Here is a 20,724-nt window from a genome sequence, read left to right as displayed (position 1 = left end):
AATTATACTAACGTCTATAGCAGAATCTTTTACTGACACGGCTAATCCTAAGCACTCCACAACAGCACAGTGCCATTCAGGTCCTGAACTGATCAGAAGCACATGTCCTGAAGCATGTATAGCTCTGTTCTGCACTGTCTGTATCCCACTGTAGATGCTGGCTGGCCTTCTCTGCCCGTTTTAAATAAGAAATAAGGATTATGGCGCAAAGACATCAGACCTGTTGTAAACATGCGAAAAAGAACCAAACGAGGCCACGGAGGTTTGGAGAGCACTCAGGGCTGCTAAATGTAACTCTACCCTCAGTTTACACAAGTCCACTTAAATGTTTTACAAAAAAATATATTCTTCTATGATTGTATGAACTCCAAAAGTCATCTTAATGGGAAGTTGTGGTCAGTGTTTCCCAAAACTTGTGAGTGTTTTCTGTAGTCACTTTAAACCTGCTCTTTGGTTTCGGAGCTTAGTCCCACCTAGTGATGGGTTCACACATGTGAAAGTTTTTTGCATTTCTGATCATTAAGTACACAGTTTTGTGGTCATTGTTACTCACTTGTTAAACTTGGGTACTTCTACCCCTCTCTCAGTGTCCTCAAAAGTGTCTCGTCTCCTCAAAAAGCACAACAAACACTGAAGTAAACAGTAGTGATAGGCTTGACCCTCTGAAGAATCAGCTCTCGGAATTACTCCCAGAATACATTCATTTCTCATGGCCAAGAATAACCCCAATTCAGACCCTGAAAAGCTACAGAGCTTTAAAAAAGATTCTAGGCATCCAAATAAATGCAAATGGAACATACAACCACATATGAATTAGGTCTTTGCACTGGCCTGCTGGGAACGAACCCTGGACACATAGAAGGTTTAGACCCAGTGTTGCAGACAGGCCTGATCAGACTAAATGTGAGCATTATGCTTATTATGGTATTCAGCTGTAGAATACAGGCTGCTTATGTGGCTTGTTTGCATTCTGCTTAAAAGAGCTCTGTTCGGCTACTTCGTTTTTTTTATTTTTGTCCCGCTACCTCATCCCACTCCAAGTCCCATCATTACGGAATGCAGCACAGACGTGAAAAAAATAATGAATAACACACTTGTTTGTGTGGAGCGGTGCCTTGAATTTCTTTAAAGTCCTCTGCCAACTTAGCCCTTTTTTTTCCCCCCTTTCACTCCGTGTGTCGGCCACGAACTTTTTGCTGGGCAAGAGACAGTGGAACGGGACATCAGGAAAGTGAGCACACGGAGTCCTGTCCCCCAGCAGCCGTCCACCATGACAGCGATGCGAGGACGCGGCGACTTGCAGGTGAGTGAAAAAACTAGTATTTTTTTCTCAACAGGATGGTGTAGTTAGGCATGCAGTCCTCTCCCTCGTGCTCCTTTCTCTTCCCTCTTTCTTGCCGGAGCGATTGGCTGTTTGCTTTCACACTTCAGTGAGGTATTTTCCATGCATTTGGTAGAAGATGATTAGAGAGGTTCAATATGTTACTCTGCCCAGCCCTCCATCCCCCCGCCCACCCCCCAACCCCTAAAACGACGGGGATCATCCATCAAATATCAGTTAGTGACAAGCTGCTAAGGCAGAAAGGACCCTTAATGTGACTCAGGATTAACAAAGCATGCACGTACTAGCCAATTAAAAGAAGTATAGAGATTATCACATTGCCCTGAAAGAAGACTGTTCCCATGGCGAGGACGGAACATTAGGGAACATGGGGGGGGAAGACGCTGTCTCACAAACACAGAAGATAGCTCTATAGTGCACATTATTTTGAATCAAAGGGAATTTTAATGCCCATCCACATTTCAGACAGCTATTTTTAGAGCTAATCACAGGCTGCTGAGTCTGACCAAGGCAGATGCCAAATTTAAAAATGTAGGCTTGTCTGTACTAGGGTACAGTGTGCATTTCTCTGCTGACAGATTTGAAGATACTGTCTCATGTTTATGTTTTAACTAGAGTGGAGTAAATAACTTCTTGTGGATTATATGTTTCATATTTTGGAGGAGCAGTGGGAAAGTCCCCCTTTTGCAATACTGTTGAAGTCTATCTATTGCAGCGTTTGCCAATCCGGTCCTTGGGCACCCAGAATCGGTCCATGTTTTTGGTCCCTCCCAGACAGTCCACATTTTCCTACCTGGAGTTGGGAGGGAGCAAAAACGTGGACCGTCTTTGGGTGCCTGAGGACCGAAATGGGAAACACTGATCTATTGTATTCATGCAGAATGCAGAAAACAGATGTTTATGGGTAAAAAAAAATGAAACACATAAGGGGGTTTTGTTTGCTTTGCATTGTTTAAGCTATATTTGTTTTGAGGATAAACTTTGAATATATGTTGATGCAAAGCCCTCACTTGGTATTACGGTAATGCTCTGCACTTTCCATTGTAGCACAAACCATCGACCTTCTGGGTATGGATGGCATCAGAAGAGCTATACTGTATAAACTATTTTTTTCGCCATGGTGCCCCACCCCCCACACCCTTTCTATCTTCCTGAAAGTTAAAGGAAAATCTTTCTTAAAATCTCTGACCCATGAGGGAGTTAAGTTGGAATACAAGGTCAGGTCCAAAGGACCCTGGTTCATGAAAAGATACTCATGACTCATGACTAGAGTGTCCCTGTTCCTGATCCTCCCTGGTACTGACACTTTCTTGCAAGGCCTCCACTTCTTGCTTGTACAGAACAGCTGAAACATTCCCAGAGTGTCTGTGAAGGGCGTAGCTGTTGGGGCTGGGGGGGGTATGTCGAGGAGGTAGGGGCTCATGCGACCTAGAAGGAGGGGCATCTTTGTGCTGGGAATTGTGTCTGACAGGTCTGTGCCCTGGGCAATGACGGCCCCACCCAGCTGACACGGTGATGCAAGCCCGGACTCGCCTTCTGACTGTATGGCTTCGATCTTTGGAACGTCGCACCAAATAAGTTCTTTAAAGAAGGAAGCTCCTGGTTCAGTGACTCATTGAAGGATACAACGGCAGATATACTCCAGGTCTTAAAGTGTTAACCGAACCGTATCCCTCAACAGAGCAGCCAGGAGAGTCCCTTGGAGTCATGGTGTGTTTTAGCATTTGCTGGCAGGTTCTTTGCTGTTCCACCTGGAGATTATATTGTATGCAATAGTTTACTGGATCCCCTTCCAAAACTGGTGGAGATTCCAATAGAATTATGCAAATTTTCATTTAAAAACAGCATTATTGTACCTATAACTTTTCCAGATCAGGGCAACTGTCCACAAACCCATTTGATAGCATCTGAGAAGGCATACTAACCTCAACTGGAATTTCCTCTGGGCCCAATGTAGGCGTTAACATATGGTACAGCCTGTAGCACCTGCCCATCATTCCAGGAGGAAATAGCTAAGGAAATGACTGCTGGCAGCCACGTTTCAGCCAGCAGATATAAAACTTAAATACAGAGAAGCATGGCCAAGGTAGAGTCTCACTGATGGCCCGTAAGTGCAATAATACCTGTCCAAAGTCTATTTTATTCAGATCGCCCAAACTAGAATGGTCTCCTATCCTATCCTATCGAGCTTAGATATGACATGCAACTTTTATTTTGTAAAAGAAAACGGTTCATGGTCTCTGTAACGTGAAATATGAATTATGATATAATGCAAGATAAATGGGTCTTAAAACAGCAAGTAAAATAAAGTTGTGGTAATGGAGACTTTTTTTGTCATGAGCAGGATAATTTAAAGCAGAGATATGTCATGTGTTCCTACGTAATGTAATCCAGCCAAGGGACCGTGATGAAATAGCGGCTGGATTGGCTACACTTAACCCATTTCATAGAGATCTGTCCAGATTGTGCAGAGTGCTTCAAAGAATCTTGAACAGCCGAATATGTACTTTGGCTTCTTCCAACTTTTACTCCAGGTGCTTTTAATACAAATATTATGGTTACATTTACATTTATTTGCGTGATTTCTGTTTACCAAAGTGCCTCATCGGAGCACTGTGTGGATGTATAAAACGCACGTTTCCAGTGTGGATAATAGACATAACGTGTTACAAAGTAACAAAAAAAAATTTGTTACTATAATTCCAGTACTTTTGGCAGTAATGGGTAATGTAGCTAATTACCTTTTCAAACAACACAATTAAAAGTACTGAAATTTAAATGGGCTCATTACTCAATATCGCTGTCCTGCATGAAAATATTAAGGGAAAAACGTGGCCTATTCATCTAATTTCGTATATATGATCCAACGCCATCCGACCTTACAGTGGTGCAGTGAATGGGTGATATTAGATACAGTGAAAGATAAAATTTGACAGTTGTATTGTCTCGCACTGTCACAGCAGCGACACAAAAATAATATAACTACCCAGACAGCAGACATGCATAAGTCTCCGTGACGCTTTAAAATCCATCTGCAAAGCATGTCTGTGAGGTAATTTGCTCACTGGCACAACGTCACAGAGGCTTCGCTACTGAATATTGATCCGACATTCCCCCGATGTCTGTGCCGTGTATTTCAACAGCAACACAATGTTAATGAGGTCACTATGCGACGTTTAACCTATTGTTACTTTTCCTTATTAGGCTATATAACCCGCAATAGGGTTATGCTATATATTTATATACTGTAGAGTAGATTTGTTTGGTTTACCCCGCATGTAGGCCTACTGTAAAACATATACCACACAAATAATTTAACAGATAAAAGTTATACATTTATTATTTTAAATATTGACATGACAGAACTAGTAAAACCTAACAGTTATGCTGAACTGATTGAAGCAAAATCATTGAAAAAAATTCAGTCACCGAACAAATATTAGTATATGTAATCCATTATATATCTTTAATAGGCCTAAATGGAACACGATCATTTAATGAAGTTCTAATCTTAAACCAACATCCTAATGACGTATTTGTGCTGTCAGGGTACGTATGCATTAACTGAAATAACGCAAAAGTTAATTTCCCTTGTAATTAATTACTTTTCTATGCAGTAATTGGAGAAGTTGTTGAATTACTTTTGAATGACTAGCGGCTGTAATTAATTACAGACCCATTGCCTGAACATGATGGGGTGCCGGTTATCGTGATGCTGTGAATTTTTAACGTCAATAGACATAGTGTTTAGCGCACGTTCGTTTATTTAGCATACATGGGTATTTATACATGTGAAAGGTCTCAGTTATGTCATGGAAAAGACTGAGTCCAGTTTTATTCCAGTTTTGCCGCAGGCAGGTCCAGGTATTCTGGGAATATGTGCTTATAGTGCTCAATGTATTTGCAGCAACTGCAAAGCTAATAGATGCTTAAGCACACTGAGCATACAGTCAAAGATGGCAGCCCGCAGTAGACAAGTTCTTTGCAGTGTCTGTAACAGGAACACCCATTCATACATCTTTCAACCACTTAGCTTGGTCAGGGCTGTGGAGCCAGGGGCCCATCCCAGGCAGCACGGGGCACAAGGCCGGGGTACACCCTGGATGGGATGTCAGTCGTAACAGTAAGTTATAATAAATACAGTTGTGTATCAGCGAGCTTGATGCAAAAAGTGTGATATTGTCTTTGGCAAGTAGTCCGTGAGATGGGCTGCACCTGACGGAGATCATACCTTCCCTTTGGAACATTGCACACTGGAAACAGAGGCGGAGATGGAACAAAGGCACCAGACTCTGAACAGTTGACGTCAGACTCAAACAATCGATCAAAGATAAATGGCCTTAAACATTGTCTTTGACTGCCTTTTTAACATAGCTGTTACATAGCAGCCTGTTCACTACTGTAGTGCAAATTCTCCTCCTTGTCTTGAAGGTGCAACAACTCGATTTTGCAACCTTGATCATTTTTTTCGCCATCTGGCCCTGCCCTGTGGATTGTGAGACTGGTGTACGCAGTGAGGTGCAGGGAGCCCCCGCTGGCCTCCGCATTAATGGATGCCTGTCAGTGGGGCCCTGTTCCTCGGTGTGATTCATGGGACTGCATGACCCGAGTCTGGCTGCCTGTGTGGGGAGTGGCCAGTGGCAGCGGGTCAAGGAGTGGAGATGTGGGCTCAGGCTTGGGCCAGTATTTCCACATACCGAGGCAGAGTCCCACCTTCAGGCGCTGTCAATCGTTCAGGCCTTGTGAAACTTCCCTAAGACACACTGAAGGGGTGTATAAGAGTGCTTGGCTGGCAGGCAGGTGGCACGGAGATTAACCACAAGGGGACACTTAACAGCAACGACAAAGGGGAAGCATTAACGGTAATTAAAAAGTAACTGTGCTCCGCTCTTGATAAACACATCCTGCCGACCAGGTGGACAGAAGGGTCCAGCTGCCTTGACGGAACATCTGCGCGTCATTCACGTGACATCTGTCATCGGTGATCATGTGACCACGAACATCTGCAGCCAAGAGTGATGGTGGGTCCCTGTCTTCCCAGTTTCACGTGGGAACTGCAATGGTGATGAGGCAACGTACTCTGTTGGGAAAGCTATGACACAGTGACTAATGAATTTGTAGGTCAGCTCAGTGCGTCCGGGCGGACGTCCTTCTCTTTTGGTTCGGTGTTTCCTGGAGAGGGTCAACAAGCTGTTGGTCTGGCCCCATCCGAGGGAAGAATGACGTATAGATGTTCCTCTGGGAGCTTAACGGGCCAGTCCTGCAAACAAACAGGAAACCTGTGGCCTAGGGCCAGAGATGATGGGTGACATGGGGACACAGAGGAGCATAATGTAATAGTATTACTCTGCACACATTCACTCCACTTGTTACTACTCTATATGCACTATATACTTGGAGTACGATCACCTTAGCCGGGAGAGCTGTTATTACGGTGGCAGGGGAAACACAAACAACAACTGCTTCTTGAAATGATCCTGTAGTTGTGACCTTCACTTCAAGCACTCCACGAAATGTCATGGTTCATTTCCAAGCACTTAAGGCCACATAGATTTAAAAAAGAATGAATTTAGAACTAAATAATTCCACAAAGGAATAATAAATACAAACAAACACAAACACACAACCACAAACAAACAAGCAGAAACAAACACAAACAAACAAACAAATAATGTCCACTTTTTATTGTGAAGTAAATGGTTTACTTAAACATACATCCATCTAATAACCAGTTACCCATGTCAAGGTCATAAAGATAATCATTAATTCTTATTTTATGGCTTTCGTTGTTTGAGGTTGCTTAGATACAGAATAGCAGCATTGCCTGAATTAGACAAGCCTGAAGAAGGCTCAGTTAACACGCTTCAGATACACAGATGAACTGTATCATTGAGTTAACATGCTAAAAGGAGCGTACAAACGTGCAAACTCAGTTTGTGATGCTGGATAAACGTGTCTGCTTAACAAACGAAGGGGAACCTGAAACACAGAAAGAAGAGAAAATGTTAAGGCCAAAAATTCAGCAAACACTACGGAAAATGGAGCAAGGTGCATTTGCATGGATGACGAAGGTGTGTAGTGCCGCTTTGAGACAGAATCAGAATCAGTACATGACCAAGGTCTTGCTGCAGTGACGGATAACAAAACACAGTGCTTTCCTGTTAATGGGGTTACAGGGGGCCATCTTTGTAATCGCAGGAGGCCATTACAAGAGATTCCCCAACCTGACCATGCCCTAGAGCAGCGCTCGTCTGCTGGAGAGGTCAGGTTCATTTGCGTCTAATTGTCTCTCCTGTGTCAGCATGCCTTCCTGCTAAAACGTCTCTCTCAGTAGCACCCCCTCTGGTTGTCAGTGGTATTGCAGAGTCAGCACACAGTAGGCAATCAAGCCCATGCCTATAGTTGTCACCAAACGAAAGACATAGCGTTATGTTAATTGTCTCGCAATGCAGTGAGAGTGGTTGTAGCCAGCCTGTGTTTTTGAACTTGTTATCTTGTCGTTCACTGTTGATAGCTACTCATGATACCAAAGAACATCAGTGAAGTATATATATTCCGTCGTCCATTCCCTGTTCCCTCTTTTGTCTCTTTTTCCTGTGGCAGTACAGCTGAAAGGGGGAAAGATGTGGAGACATGGTCTGAAGGACAGAGGAGCAAATCCCCGGTCTTCCTAGCACAGCGGAACAATTTTACACGCTCATAAGAATGCTGTATGGTCAGTTTACACAGGACATACTTACTTGCCACTCATATCTGACTGTATTGCTTAACAGCGATTGCTCCACAAATTCCATTTCATCCTTTCTCACTATATGAACAAGAAACAATGTAAATACCATACCTGTACTGGCATGTCGAACATCTTATGTACATGCATACTATGCAATTAAATTACGCAAGAGAGCAAGTGTTTCATATGTGAATAAAAGGCCCGTCCCTCTTGTAAGCAGATGGTAAATATGCAGACACAGATATACATGTAGGTAGCACAGATATGCTTTATTTGTTGGTTATCCTGCAGTATTGTGCTTAAAGTCAGTATTGCACATGTGCCACAGTGCTAGTGGACAATCTTGTTCACACACACACACACATACACGCACCCGTGCACTCTCGACATGCCGAGTGAACCAGAGAGACCCAGGCTTGTTATATTGAGGTACACACACCCCTCTGAACACACATCTCCGATTTCACACTCCACAAAGATCACTTTGTGCTTTTACCGAGCTTGGAAATCCACTGCAGAAGAGTGAGTTTCACTGTGAACTTAAAACCACAGTGTTTTTCACCCAAAGATCTCCTTCAAATTGATAATGATATAATGTACGAGCGGCTCACAGGATAGACTGATTTTCGGATCAGCCGTCATTTTCCGTAATTAGTGTCTCTGAGATATTATTACAGATCTAATCATATCTTTGGATATCTAGGCTGAAGGTGACACTGTTTTTAATTATATCAAACCAGAATTATTTTAGAATTTTAAGAAAACCAAATGGCTGATTTTTTTGTAATTAATTAAATTTAAGTTCAAGGCTCGAGCAGAATAAGTGTTCATCATTTATTAACATTCATTATGAACACCGTTTCGAAATGAAGTTTCTAGAAAAATCTACTCACACATCGCTGCAGTCTACCAGAAACAGCTTAAGCGAACGCATCAGAAATGATGGAAGACTAATGGAAGTCTTTAATCAACAGGGAAAAGTGATTTGTCATGTGATATATTCAGGCCCCAGCTCCATAAGGAATAATTACTTAATTACTCATCTAGACCAAAAACTCGCATGAAAAGTAGGCCAAATTAACCTGGATTGTGAAAAAAATCCTCCTTGCAGGACATACAAAGCGGATTACCAGTTTATAACCTTAAGGGGTTGTAGAAATTTCACTTGGACGTCCGATTCTGCTATAAAGAGATGTTATTTTCTACTTGGACTAAGAAGGTATGGTAATCCAGCTCTGCACGCAATCCCCCCCCCCCCACTGTTGGAACAGGTCATACACGCACATCAACAAGTGTTGAGGCAGTGATCACAGATGAACAATTTCTCGGGGCAATTACAGCACTTTCGGGAGGCACCAGACAGCTGCACAACCTTGAGATTCCTTTGCCTAAACTTGGCAGATCATTCCACCTTCAGCTTTTCGACTGTGTTTAGCGCTGCGGCTAAGTAGTTCTTCTATCTTATCGCGTCAAGGTCCGGGACGGGTAGCAAAACAAAGTTGCGTTTAGGTTCTGTGCATCAGTAGGATTGTGCATCCCTTGTGTGTGACCTAAAAAAATCAAAAACAATTTATGGCTCATATACCCTTGTCTTACAGAAATGGAATTATTTCATACTGAATCTCTGCATTTTGCTGTGTTAAGTAACATTATTTTCCTTCCACAAAGGCTTTGGGTTAAAGAGCTTGCTGTAGTGCCCTTCATCAAACACTGTAATATCCCTTTAAGTTGATATTGGACATAATGGATACAGGTCATAGTCGAGTCGAGTTTTAGTTTATTTTTCCTGTCCCTCTGTTTCTGTTCCTGCAGACGACCGTAAGGCTCACGCCGCCCACACGCCACAGAAATTCCCTAACCCTCCCAATGGCCGCGTCGTCTGACTCCCTTCTCCTACTCCACTTCCTCCCACCTCCTGCTGTGGGGGTGGAGGAATGCAGTCTCGCCTTTCCGAGGTTCTCGGTGTAGCCCAGGACGAGAGTTCCTGCCCACGATCTGTGGCGGCAGCTGTGACTCAGCCTGGCATCGGGCACGACCGTCATCTGCCCGGCCGCATGCCGTGCCCAGCTGGGTGCGCCCACAGGCACGTGCCCCCGCAAAGGTCTCGATGTGCCACTACTGGCTTGTCTGGTACTGATCCACCCAGTCTTGGCTGCACTGCTGGAGCACAGGGCATGAGCTGTAATGTAAATTTCTCACTCCCAGGGAATGTGCTGTAAAAAAAGACATTAAACCATCCGTAAACCCGGAAGCCACACTGGGCCAGGAGCTGAATGAACGTCAGTGACACTGAAACTATGAGGCTCACACAGCTGTAGAAACCTCAGCTATGTCCTGGCTTGTTTTTTGCTGGTTGTCTCTCTAAATGTATTTGGCAAATCTTGCAAAAACATCTTCAAAAGAGCCTGTGGAGAATCGCAGGCAGCAAAGGGCACTAGGTCGGGCCCACTCTGGATGGCGGGCCTGAGGCAACAGTGCTGCCTACTGAACATTCATCATGTCCAGCCAAAGACAAGAAAGCTAAAAAAAAAAAAAAAACAGGTTCAGAGCTACTGAAAAGCTGAGCAGAAACTTCTTCTTAACCGCAGTGAAAATGTGGTGTCTATGAATCTTCCCTCATGTTTGTCAGCCACCTTGGCGAATCTGGTAGGGGCAGTACGGCCCACTGCGGAAAAGGCTTCACGTTCACCAGAGCTTCACGCAGGATGTTTGAACAGCAGCCAGTAGAAGGAGTCGGTTTCTCCACATTTTACGCTCTTGTTTCGTAGGCTCGGCTGCGTCAGCCCCCCTCGGCCGCCCGGGTGTCCGTCACTCAGCGTGGCCCCCTCACCAGGCCTGCCGTTTTTCACAAGGTCAGGATAGCAGGCCAGTCTGTTGGGAGCTGGAGCCCAGAGAACACAAACAGACCCCCACCCTGGGCTCTGGCATTACTCCCTTATGTCCTTTGGTCAGCCCCCTCCGCCCGCCCCCCCCCCAAACTCAAACCGCCCCCAGCCCTTCCCGTTCTATGTGGGTGTTTGTTCCCAGTGCAAAGAGAGAAACACATTCTCTATCAACAGCTTGTTTTAGAGATATCAGGCAGTGAGATGGGGAAAATGACTGAGGTGCAGTGTTAATTTTGGTGGGGGTGCCTCTCTGTTGTTGTGGGATATTGTGGGGGTGGGAGAGAAGGTCGCGGCTAGAGAGGCCCATGGGAGTCATCAAGTGGGTGGCAGTCCTGATACAGAACTGCCAGCTCCTGTGTCCACAAGGACGAGCACTATACTGGGGCGTGGAAGGAAAAGCAGGTCATGACCATGTTGTTCCACTTTAACCAACATTAACTCTGTGTTTCCCTAATGGACGTGACAATCACATTAACCTGGTTCTGCTGCTGCTGGAGACCATGGATGCGGCCTGTCGGCTGACAGCCCGTGGCGTGAAATCCGGTTTCAGGCGAGCCCCTTCGGTAGCAGGCCTGAGCAGGTAACGTGACGCGAAGTCTCTGTCCGACGGGCCTGCTACCATGCTTGAAGGGGCCTTTTTGCAGGCCCACCTTCAAAACGGGTGTTGCAGGCCTCCTCTTCTAAGTGATACAATAGCAGGATGGATCTGATGATTAAAGAGTTATAATCAATTAGGATTTACATGTCAAAGAATGATGCCCAGCCCTACCGGCCTAACGCTACCAGTGAAACACTTGAGGGAGTTAGGCCTGCTTTTAGCGATGTCATACGTCAGTATTACTTCAGAGCCTTCAAGTAGGACCCAAGCCAGCACACTTGCAAACTGACTGGGGCAATGGGGCCAGCACCTGCCAAAGGATCCAGAATGACATATTTTCCAGCCTGGGAGGGGCAGATTAGGAATGGCATGGCCACGCCATACTGGGCCACTGCTGGTGATGATTTCCCATGTGATCCTTGGTGCTGGGGCAGCTGCTCTGGCTCCCTGAACAGAGGGACGGCCCAGTACAGGGAGGGAAGCTTCATGGCCAGGAACGTAGGGCAGTTCTTAGAAAGCACTGTGTATTTATTTGGTCCGGGAACCGCACTGTGCTCCATTTACCCAGCAGCCACCAGCAGCTATTGCACAATCAGAAGCAGCTTCATTCCGTTTTTAATCAAAATCTCAATGTACCGCCTTCTGGTGCCAGACGCTACTCTCCATTCGTGGGTCCATTGCCACATCTCCCTGGCTCAGGCCCCGCGATCGGCGTGCTGCCCAGAAGCTTAAATCCCTGCGAAACCAGTGGCCGTCCATGGAGGGGGGGGGGGGGGGGGTAGGGGGGTGCCCCCTGTTTGTTTAGCTCTGTTCCTTTTATGTGTGGCAGTCAAGTGACAAGGCACTTTGTGCAGGCTGGAGAGCCGCAGACTGTGGTGACACCTGGGACCCATTTGCCACCACACTGGGTCAGACAGCAGTGGCATTTACTACTCATTAACTCAAAGCCATTGTCTGTGAGCTTTACGTTTCACCCTTTTATATGGCTCCATATTCTAACTGAGATGTACAGGTTTAAATTCCATAGTTTACCTCGTGCAAACTGAACTTTTGCCCCCCCGATTAACAGCTTCTTCACTACAGCACACTCTTTAGATGTCAGCCCATTTTCTAATAATTGACTAAATGAGCATTTAATGACACGGAGAAGCACATCAAACATAAGAGCAGAGCCAAGACATGGAATGGAACTTAAAATCAAAGCTGAGTCGTAAACTGATTTACGACTGGCTGAGCTTCGAAGCTGCCATTGTTTGCCGCGCCATGAATCCCTCATCAATCCACTGTATGTTAGCATAGCCGGTATTTCTCAGCTCCTATGCTGACAAGCTGGGCAGAGGTTATCTGATATAAGTCTGACATTCAATCTGATATGATATGACATTCAAGTGGAAGACATAGCACAAGCCAGCATTCCATACAACAATGGATTCAAACCTGGAGCTTTGGTTGTGATTGGCTCATTACTCGGGGGTAGGGCACAAAATATATGCTGTGGTACAATATCTATGTATGTAATTTTAGCTGCCTTAACCACATAATAATAAGCTGCAAAACAGCTGTGTGTTTTAAAGAATTTCTTAGTACTGAAAAAGAATGTATTTTAGAAAGCTACATTATAATTATAGCTGAAATTTGTGAGATATGCACAGTATATATATATTATACACAGTACTGCAAAATTCTTAAGCAAAGAATTTTTTTATGATCTTCATGTTGTTGTAAAACTGATAATGATATTATATCTGTCAGTGTCTCAACTGAGCCATTTCAAAAGCTCTTATAAGCTCACGTATCTGCAGCAACCATCCAGTACACCCATGTATATTTGACTCAGCCACTAGCATATTGATCGATGTCTTCTTTGAGCTCACAACAAATAAAGTTACTGCAGAATTGGTTACATTTATTTATTCTTCATCAGAAAACTCTCTGATCGGGTGTTTGAGCTGGGGGGGGGAAGCTATTTTCAGCCAAAGACAGGAGGAAGATCTTCCCTCCATTGATATGCGCGGTTAATTGTTGTCTTCAGTCATCCAGCATTAATTAGTCTCTCGGCCTTGTCTCTCACCGATCCTGTTCGTGACGCCGCAATTTCTTCAGTGAAACTTCAGGATCTTTCAGAGTCGATTGATGAGGCAGGTTCCTTAAGCTTAAGCAGTTTATTAAAACAGAATGAAGATGTTACAGAAAGATGTTTTACAAACGGCCGGTTCAGTGTCAGCATCTGTCTCTGCCCCCCCCCCCCCCCCCCGAGGGAAGCGGGCCTTTTTCTATGGTCTTCTTACAGTGGGGGGGGGGGGTCAGATGGCCTTGGTAAGAGTGAGTTGTATGAGAGGCAAAGAACTTGATATGAGGAAGCAAGTAGCAAGCGCAGAAAAAAATATAAAATTATTAAATGTACAAGCTATAAATGAGTGAACTAAAGGGAAATAATTAGGGCAATCCCTCAATACCTTCTATAGCTAATTGATATCTCATTGGGTTATTTAGCAAATGAAAATAATTAATTAATAGAGCTGCTGGTGAAATTTAATGAATACATGGAATGGCTGAGGTGCCCCTGAGGAGAGATTTGGGACCTGAAGCGGTGATCATCTAGCCATCCAGCAAGATATCAGTGACTGTTTGGAAACACCTTTAAATGTTTTCTTTAACTGCTAAGACTTTTGCACAATGATATGTGTGAGTTTATGTGTGTAATACACACACACACATAATATATATGCCACAATCTAATAAATCAGGTTCTCTTCAATGAACACATTTATATAACAGAGAGTAATGTTTCCTTGAATGACGATAAAGTCCCAGTTGAAATAGGGAATTCCCTTTTAACCTGATAAATTGCATCTTATGTGAGAACATACCAGATACCCAGTGCATAAAAGGACCATTCAGGTGGGTCAGTAGAAGAGCCAGAGTGTCACTCGGGACCTAATAATTGGACTGAAGGCATCAGGGAAGGGAAGTCAGTGGTGGGATTGTCACCAGAGCTCCTGCCAGCTGCCAGTGGGAGCTCCTTGTACTTTGCCTGGATGAAGAGGACCATGTGGCAGTGATAACTGACAGGCATGGCTTTCCGGTCCCACTGGGAGCAGAGAGTGATCCCCTTATCCAGTATTCCTCAGTCCAGTCATAGGGAACCCACAGATGGTCCACGTTTTTGCTACCTGCCAGACACTCCATAGACAGGGAACCGGGAGGGAGCAAAAACCTGAACCACATGTGGGTCCCCAAGCCCGGGGTTGGGAAGAACTGCACTAACCCAGCTATTATGGAGGGGAACATATACACAAGATACACAAGATACACACCAGACTTGCTGGGGGTACGATGAGTGAAGGAAACTGGGAGTGGGGAACTACTGGAGAACTCCCCTCACCCACAGCTACATGATAGGCAACTGGGTAAAAGTGTCATCTATTCAAGCAAACCCTCCTCGTCGGCTGCTGTTCGCCATTGGATGGAATAGCAGCCAATGGGCTGGAGGGGAGGTGGACTTCCTGTGTGGGTGACATATTTGGGCCCCTTTCGTATAATAATCTAGACCTCTCCCCGGTGGTGTTTATTTTAAAAAGAAATAATCTTGGAAATGCACAAAACTAATATGACAGCCTGTGTGGTATTTGGATGCATGCCTAATTCCTAATTTAGGTTAAACCTGATTTACTCTTAAAATGTCTGGGTTTTTAACTTTTCTAGAATCTAAACCATGCATGGAGCCTATTTGATTATAAGGGTAAAATGAGATTTACTGTGTAGTTTGATTACATTATTTTACATTAACATTCTTTGATGTTATGCTTTTGAATAAAATGTAGCAAAATATTTCATAATATCATCTAGGCCGGGGTTATTTTCGTCTTTCGGTCAGCTAAAATGCGCACGTTTTCCGCATGAACGTTTTTAAATTTGAAAATTTTTACTTTTCTTAAAGTCCACTTCCCTCTTCTGGCCAAAGGTTGAAAGTGAAGTTGCAGCCTGAAATTGTAAAATCTAATGTCGCTGTCCTATTTCTTGAGTGTAGGTCACATACGGTGTAGTAACCTTAGCCTTCATTACATCATAGTAGCGCGATATAAGTACAAACAAATCTGCGCACTCTTCTACACAGCAAACATTTACGTTTAATTTGTTTAATTGTAATGTGTGATTTAACCAGGGGCGGCACGGTGGTGCACAACACTGGGACCTGGGTTCGAGTCTCCACCAGGGATCCATGTGCCTGGAGTTTGCATGTTCTTCCTGTGTCATCGTGGGGTGCCCTGGTTCTCTCCCCCCACAGCCAAAAACATGCTGAGGCTAATTAAAGTTACCAAATTGCCCCGTAGGTGTGAGTGAATGTAAGAATGTGCCCTACGATGGGTTGGCGCCCCATCCTGGGTTGGCTCCGGACTCCCTGCGACCCAGAACAGGATAAACGGTCTTTAGAACAGATGGGGGGGGTGGATTTAAGCAGGCATGGGTTACATCCCAGAAGGATAAGCGGTTTGGAAAATGGATGGATGGATGGATGGATGGATGGGTTACATTGATTACTCCTGTTTTGATTATCACGCTGCAAATTAAGACAAAGGTATGCGCAATATATTTCAAACATATTATGACCTTTGAAATGTTATACTGCACATCATGAGTTCATGACAAAAAATAATAATGGGGGACATAATGAAGGTTGTGAATATGGTTATGTGTGATTCTTTTGGTCAAGACAGGATACTCTTTCACTTGTATCTTCCCTCCATATTCCTCTCCAAATTATACCATGCTCCCTACATTTCAAACTGTTCATGCGTCCTAAGTGTTGCAGTTTCTCCTTCATCTGCCATACCTCCTCGCTTCCTTTGGAAAAAAATCACACCTCCTTTCACGTGTCGCGCTGTAAATTCACCTGAAGCGGCCCTTTGTTCACTGGAGGCAATAAGTGTGCAAGCATCCTGTGGATGTGACCCCAAGGGGCTATGGACCGCTTGCATGGAGTCTGCCAGTCTGTCCTCGGCTCCGGTTGCAATCACGTGACCCTCCTCAGGGACCGACAACGGGGCCCAACAGTCAGCAGGAGGAAATGCATGTGAAACACATAATACTCCGGAAGTTGCATGCGATTGTAATATTTACAATGTTGCTTGGCTGTTAGCTGGCGGATACGTTAAACACATTTATGTACTATGCTGCAGAGACACGGGAGAATCCGCTTCATGGAACGGTTCTGTGTTTTCTAGCTGTCTCTCAACACCTCTCACCACTCCCACACAACCCCCACTGCCATCCATCCTCTAAACCGCTTATCCTACTGGGTCGCGGGGGGTCTGGAGCCTATCCTGGAAGCAATGGGCACGAGGCAGGGAACAACCCAAGATGAGGGGCCAGCCCATCGCAGGGCACATTCACACACCATTCACTCATGCATGCACACCTATGGGCAATTTAGCAACCTCAGCATGTTTTTGGACTGTGGGAGGAAACCGGAGTACCCGGAGGAAACATGGGGACGACATGGGGAGAACATGCAAACTCCACACACAGAGACTCAAACCCGGGTCCCAAAGGTGTGAGGCAACAGTGCTAACCACTGCACCACCATGCCGCCCCCCCACTGCCATTTTATAGAATGTGCTACAATCTGTTGTTCAGCGATGAAAATGCAAATTTTCAGAATCAGTTTGAAAAAAGGGAACGCTTAAATCAATCCGAAGACTTAGTTTGCAGACAGGAAGTTGCGGAATAAAAAGTATTCAAATGTTACATTAACTCCCTGTGGTCATTTTAAATATGTTTTTTGTGAATGTGGCGCCATCTGCTGGAAAAACAATGAAAACGTGCATATTCAATAAAGCGGTGAACAAGATACAGTAGAAATTAAACGCTGAGGCAAGACAAGAGCAAAAGGCATTATTACTGATTATGCAGAATGGTTGGTCATCCTAGTGTGAAAACACTTTACACCTCCACGGAGACTAAGAACTCTTAACCCATAGTAGTCTAAATAGCTGGTATAGTATAGCCACTTAAAATACTTTTTACAAGTAATTCTATGACAAACCAATACATTTGCTATTACACAATACAGACCAATTCAGATTATGAAAAGTGACAAAAAATGTTTGAAATTGCACTGTAAATTCTGCTAGAATTTACAGTGTGTCACTGCACAGTGGTGTCTCACTGATTTGTGATCATGGTCTCTACACCCACATTCTTCCCCATCCCTCACCCATCCCCCAAAGCCTGAGCGGCTGGCCCCTATCAACATGAACCACTATGCCACCAAGAAGAGTGTGGCAGAGAGCATGCTGGATGTGGCGCTGCTGATGGCCAATGCATCACAGATGAAAGCCGTTCTGGAGCAAGGACCTGGCTTCAAGTACTACATCACTGTTCTGGTGCTGATTGGGGCCTCCCTCCTCCTTCAGATCCTGGCAGGGGCTCTCTTTGTGGTCATGGGTAAGAGGCAGACTGAAACTTAAGGCCCTTTGACCGTTAAATAATGGAGTGGCCTGTTACCTCCTTTGACTCAAATAAACATAGATCATTTTGTGTTTTATATATTGCAACCTATATGAGCATGTTGTGACCTGTTACATAGTTTTGGGCTATTTCTGTTGTGCAAAAAGTCTAACTGCAACATCTGCTTGCTAAAAATGCTTTTGTTTCACCATCAAAATTAATCGGGCTGCATTTGTTTTTTGTTTTTAAGCTCGGAAGGATCTCAATAATGTTGCCAACCAGAGGAAGCTGGATATTATAAACAACATAGCTACTGGACTAGTGTTTTTAACTGTGATTATTAACATCTTCATCACTGCTTTTGGAGTTCAGAAGACTGGACTGTATCCCAAACCCAACTGACAGTGCAGGTAAAAAAAGCAAACACAGAAATAGAGGTTGGTGTGCGATTTGCCATGAGGGTGACAGACCAACACAGGCGTGAAGATAAAAAGTATTTGATTTAGATATTTGCACATTGTCTGTTTTGTGGAAAATGTATATTCGTTGCTCTATGTGCCTTGCTGCTGAATGCACAAGAATTTCCCTCTGGGGTCAATTAAGTTTATCTAATCTAATCTATTAAAAATCCACCACAAGTCACAGAGGACCACGATACACCTGTTGCTGGTGTCACGGGCCAATAAAATGATATTTGTAGATGGTAGATGTTTCTTTTGAGCTCTCCAAAGAACTTGGAAAAAATATTCTATCTGCGTCACTCGTTCATTGCTTTGAATAAAGGCATCTGCTGAATAAATAAAATGCAAAATGAACCTGTCTTCTGACAAAACTTTGCTCTTTTTTGTGTTTTCCTTCAGGTTTACCCCACCTAGCATGTGCTGACCATCACAGTCCTCTGCATTTGTTCATGCTCACCAACAGTGTCACACGAGAAGCAAATATAACAGTTTGTATTTGTGTGTAAAAGACATCTTAGGTTTCTGTAGTGTCAGAAATGTTTAATTTATTGTTAATTCAACTTCACTAGTGACTAGAAAATAGTGCATGAATTTAATATAGCATTTAATCATTGATATAAAATCGTAAATAATTAAAGTGATAGTGTATAGTTTTCAGTGATCCCAAAGCAAAAATATCCTATACAGTATGTTTACTATGAGAACCATTCATCATGCCAGCTTCATTTTATACTTTAAATGTTTGCTATATTTAATATATCATATGTAATGCAATAAACATTATAACAATATTACTTTTGTCCCGATATTTTGGTTCAGCCCTCTAGGCTTTTGCTTTTCATGCATGTCATAGGTCACATGACCTATGTCACATGATGCTGATGTAATGGCTTGCTAACTACTGTCATCTGAGAACATGCATATTCTGATTTTGCACCAGAGTGGAATGCCAATGTAGAGATCTATATCACCAAAATGGTCAAACTATCCGATCCATCTGACTCTTCTGTCCCGCCCGGGAAATTCAAACAAATGGGACTTATGTACTGCTGCTGCTGAACTCCTTGCAACAAAGATTGCTTTGTTAAAGTGGGCAGCAAGCTCCATGCTGCCAAATATGTAGGGAACATCGAAAAACCTCTGGCACAGAAGAAGATGCTGTCGATAGGAAGAGCAAACCATGACTCACTAAATCTCACATATCTGCTGTTTGAAAAAAATGCACTGAAAATCAACTCTGAATACAGAGCACGATCTGCAGGTAATAAAAACATCCTCAACATCACACAAACATTTTGCAATGTACTACAAACCACAAACATACACAATAAACAATTGTACTTGTGAAGGATAAAACTGTACAACGCAAGAACTAAATAAAGTGAAATACAGCTAAAAGTAGTGATGGGCAAATGAAGCTTCATGAACCATTTGCTGTATTTTTTCACCCCACTAGGTGGTGCTCTTTGCTTTGGGACATGCTTTGAGCCCTTTTATGAACAGAGAACACCATCTAGTTGGGTCAGAAAATACAGCAAATGGTTCATGAAGCTTCATTTGCCCACCACTAGTGACAAAAATATCAGTTAAGAACAACAGTGCGGAAAACACTGACCTCAAGTGGATATGTTGTGTATTACACCTTAAATCATTGAGATAATCCATATTCGAACGCAGATGAAGTTCGTGAAAGGTATTATAAGATTTCAAATATGTGTTATACCCTTACTGAAATATATAAACTTTAAGGTGAATATTTTGCATGCAGTGGAGATACAACTAATATCGAACAACATACTCAATAATAAACGACATGGTAAGAATAATAATGCGATAACTCATTATTCATATTATGAATGAAGTTTTAATACATTATTTTGTATTGTAATAGTAATATTCATCCACCCATCCATCCATTTCCTGTAACCGCTTGCAATAGTGATCTTGTATTTTATAAAAGAACATTTATTTTCCAAAGACAATTTGCTGAGAGGTGACAACTTACAAAACAAGCAATACGAGCGTGGGGAAAAACCTGGAATATAATAACGGACGAGCAAAACGAAGAATGTGATTTGATTGAAACAGCATTACGTAAATTACAGATGTACCAAATACTAATATTTCAAAAAAAGCATATTATTAATAATGTTTAATAGCAATAGATACAAATGAAAATTAAATTATGAACGCTAACGGAAAGAAAAGGCGACCTTCTCAGCATGGCGCTGCAGCGTGTCCGGAGTGCACCGGGACTC

The 20,724-nt window shown here is 43.5% G+C and overlaps 1 protein-coding gene across 1 annotated transcript; it reads left to right on the top strand.

The window, feature by feature from the left end:
* The first annotated feature begins 1,065 nt into the window (after positions 1-1,065).
* Positions 1,066-19,260, top strand: ninj2 (ninjurin 2). Its single transcript, XM_049009164.1, has 4 exons — positions 1,066-1,303; positions 17,786-18,002; positions 18,256-18,415; positions 18,866-19,260. Exons 1-3 carry the CDS (start codon positions 1,271-1,273, stop codon positions 18,405-18,407), a joined length of 402 nt encoding a protein of 133 aa, XP_048865121.1. The 5' UTR covers positions 1,066-1,270; the 3' UTR covers positions 18,408-18,415; positions 18,866-19,260.
* The last annotated feature ends 1,464 nt before the right edge of the window (positions 19,261-20,724 follow it).

The sequence above is a fragment of the Brienomyrus brachyistius genome, chromosome 3, assembly GCF_023856365.1.
Source record: "Brienomyrus brachyistius isolate T26 chromosome 3, BBRACH_0.4, whole genome shotgun sequence".
Taxonomy (NCBI): Eukaryota; Metazoa; Chordata; class Actinopteri; order Osteoglossiformes; family Mormyridae; genus Brienomyrus; species Brienomyrus brachyistius.
This window is presented reverse-complemented; position numbering and strand designations above follow the sequence as displayed.

Excerpts from the sequence above, each read along its gene's own strand:
- ninj2 (XM_049009164.1), top strand. The coding sequence starts at position 1,271 with ATGACAGCGATGCGAGGACGCGGCGACTTGCAG. Across the intron at positions 1,304-17,785 it reads GAGGACGCGGCGACTTGCAG|CCTGAGCGGCTGGCCCCTAT; the intron begins GTGAGTGAAAAA and ends CATCCCCCAAAG. Across the intron at positions 18,003-18,255 it reads GGCTCTCTTTGTGGTCATGG|CTCGGAAGGATCTCAATAAT; the intron begins GTAAGAGGCAGA and ends TTTGTTTTTAAG.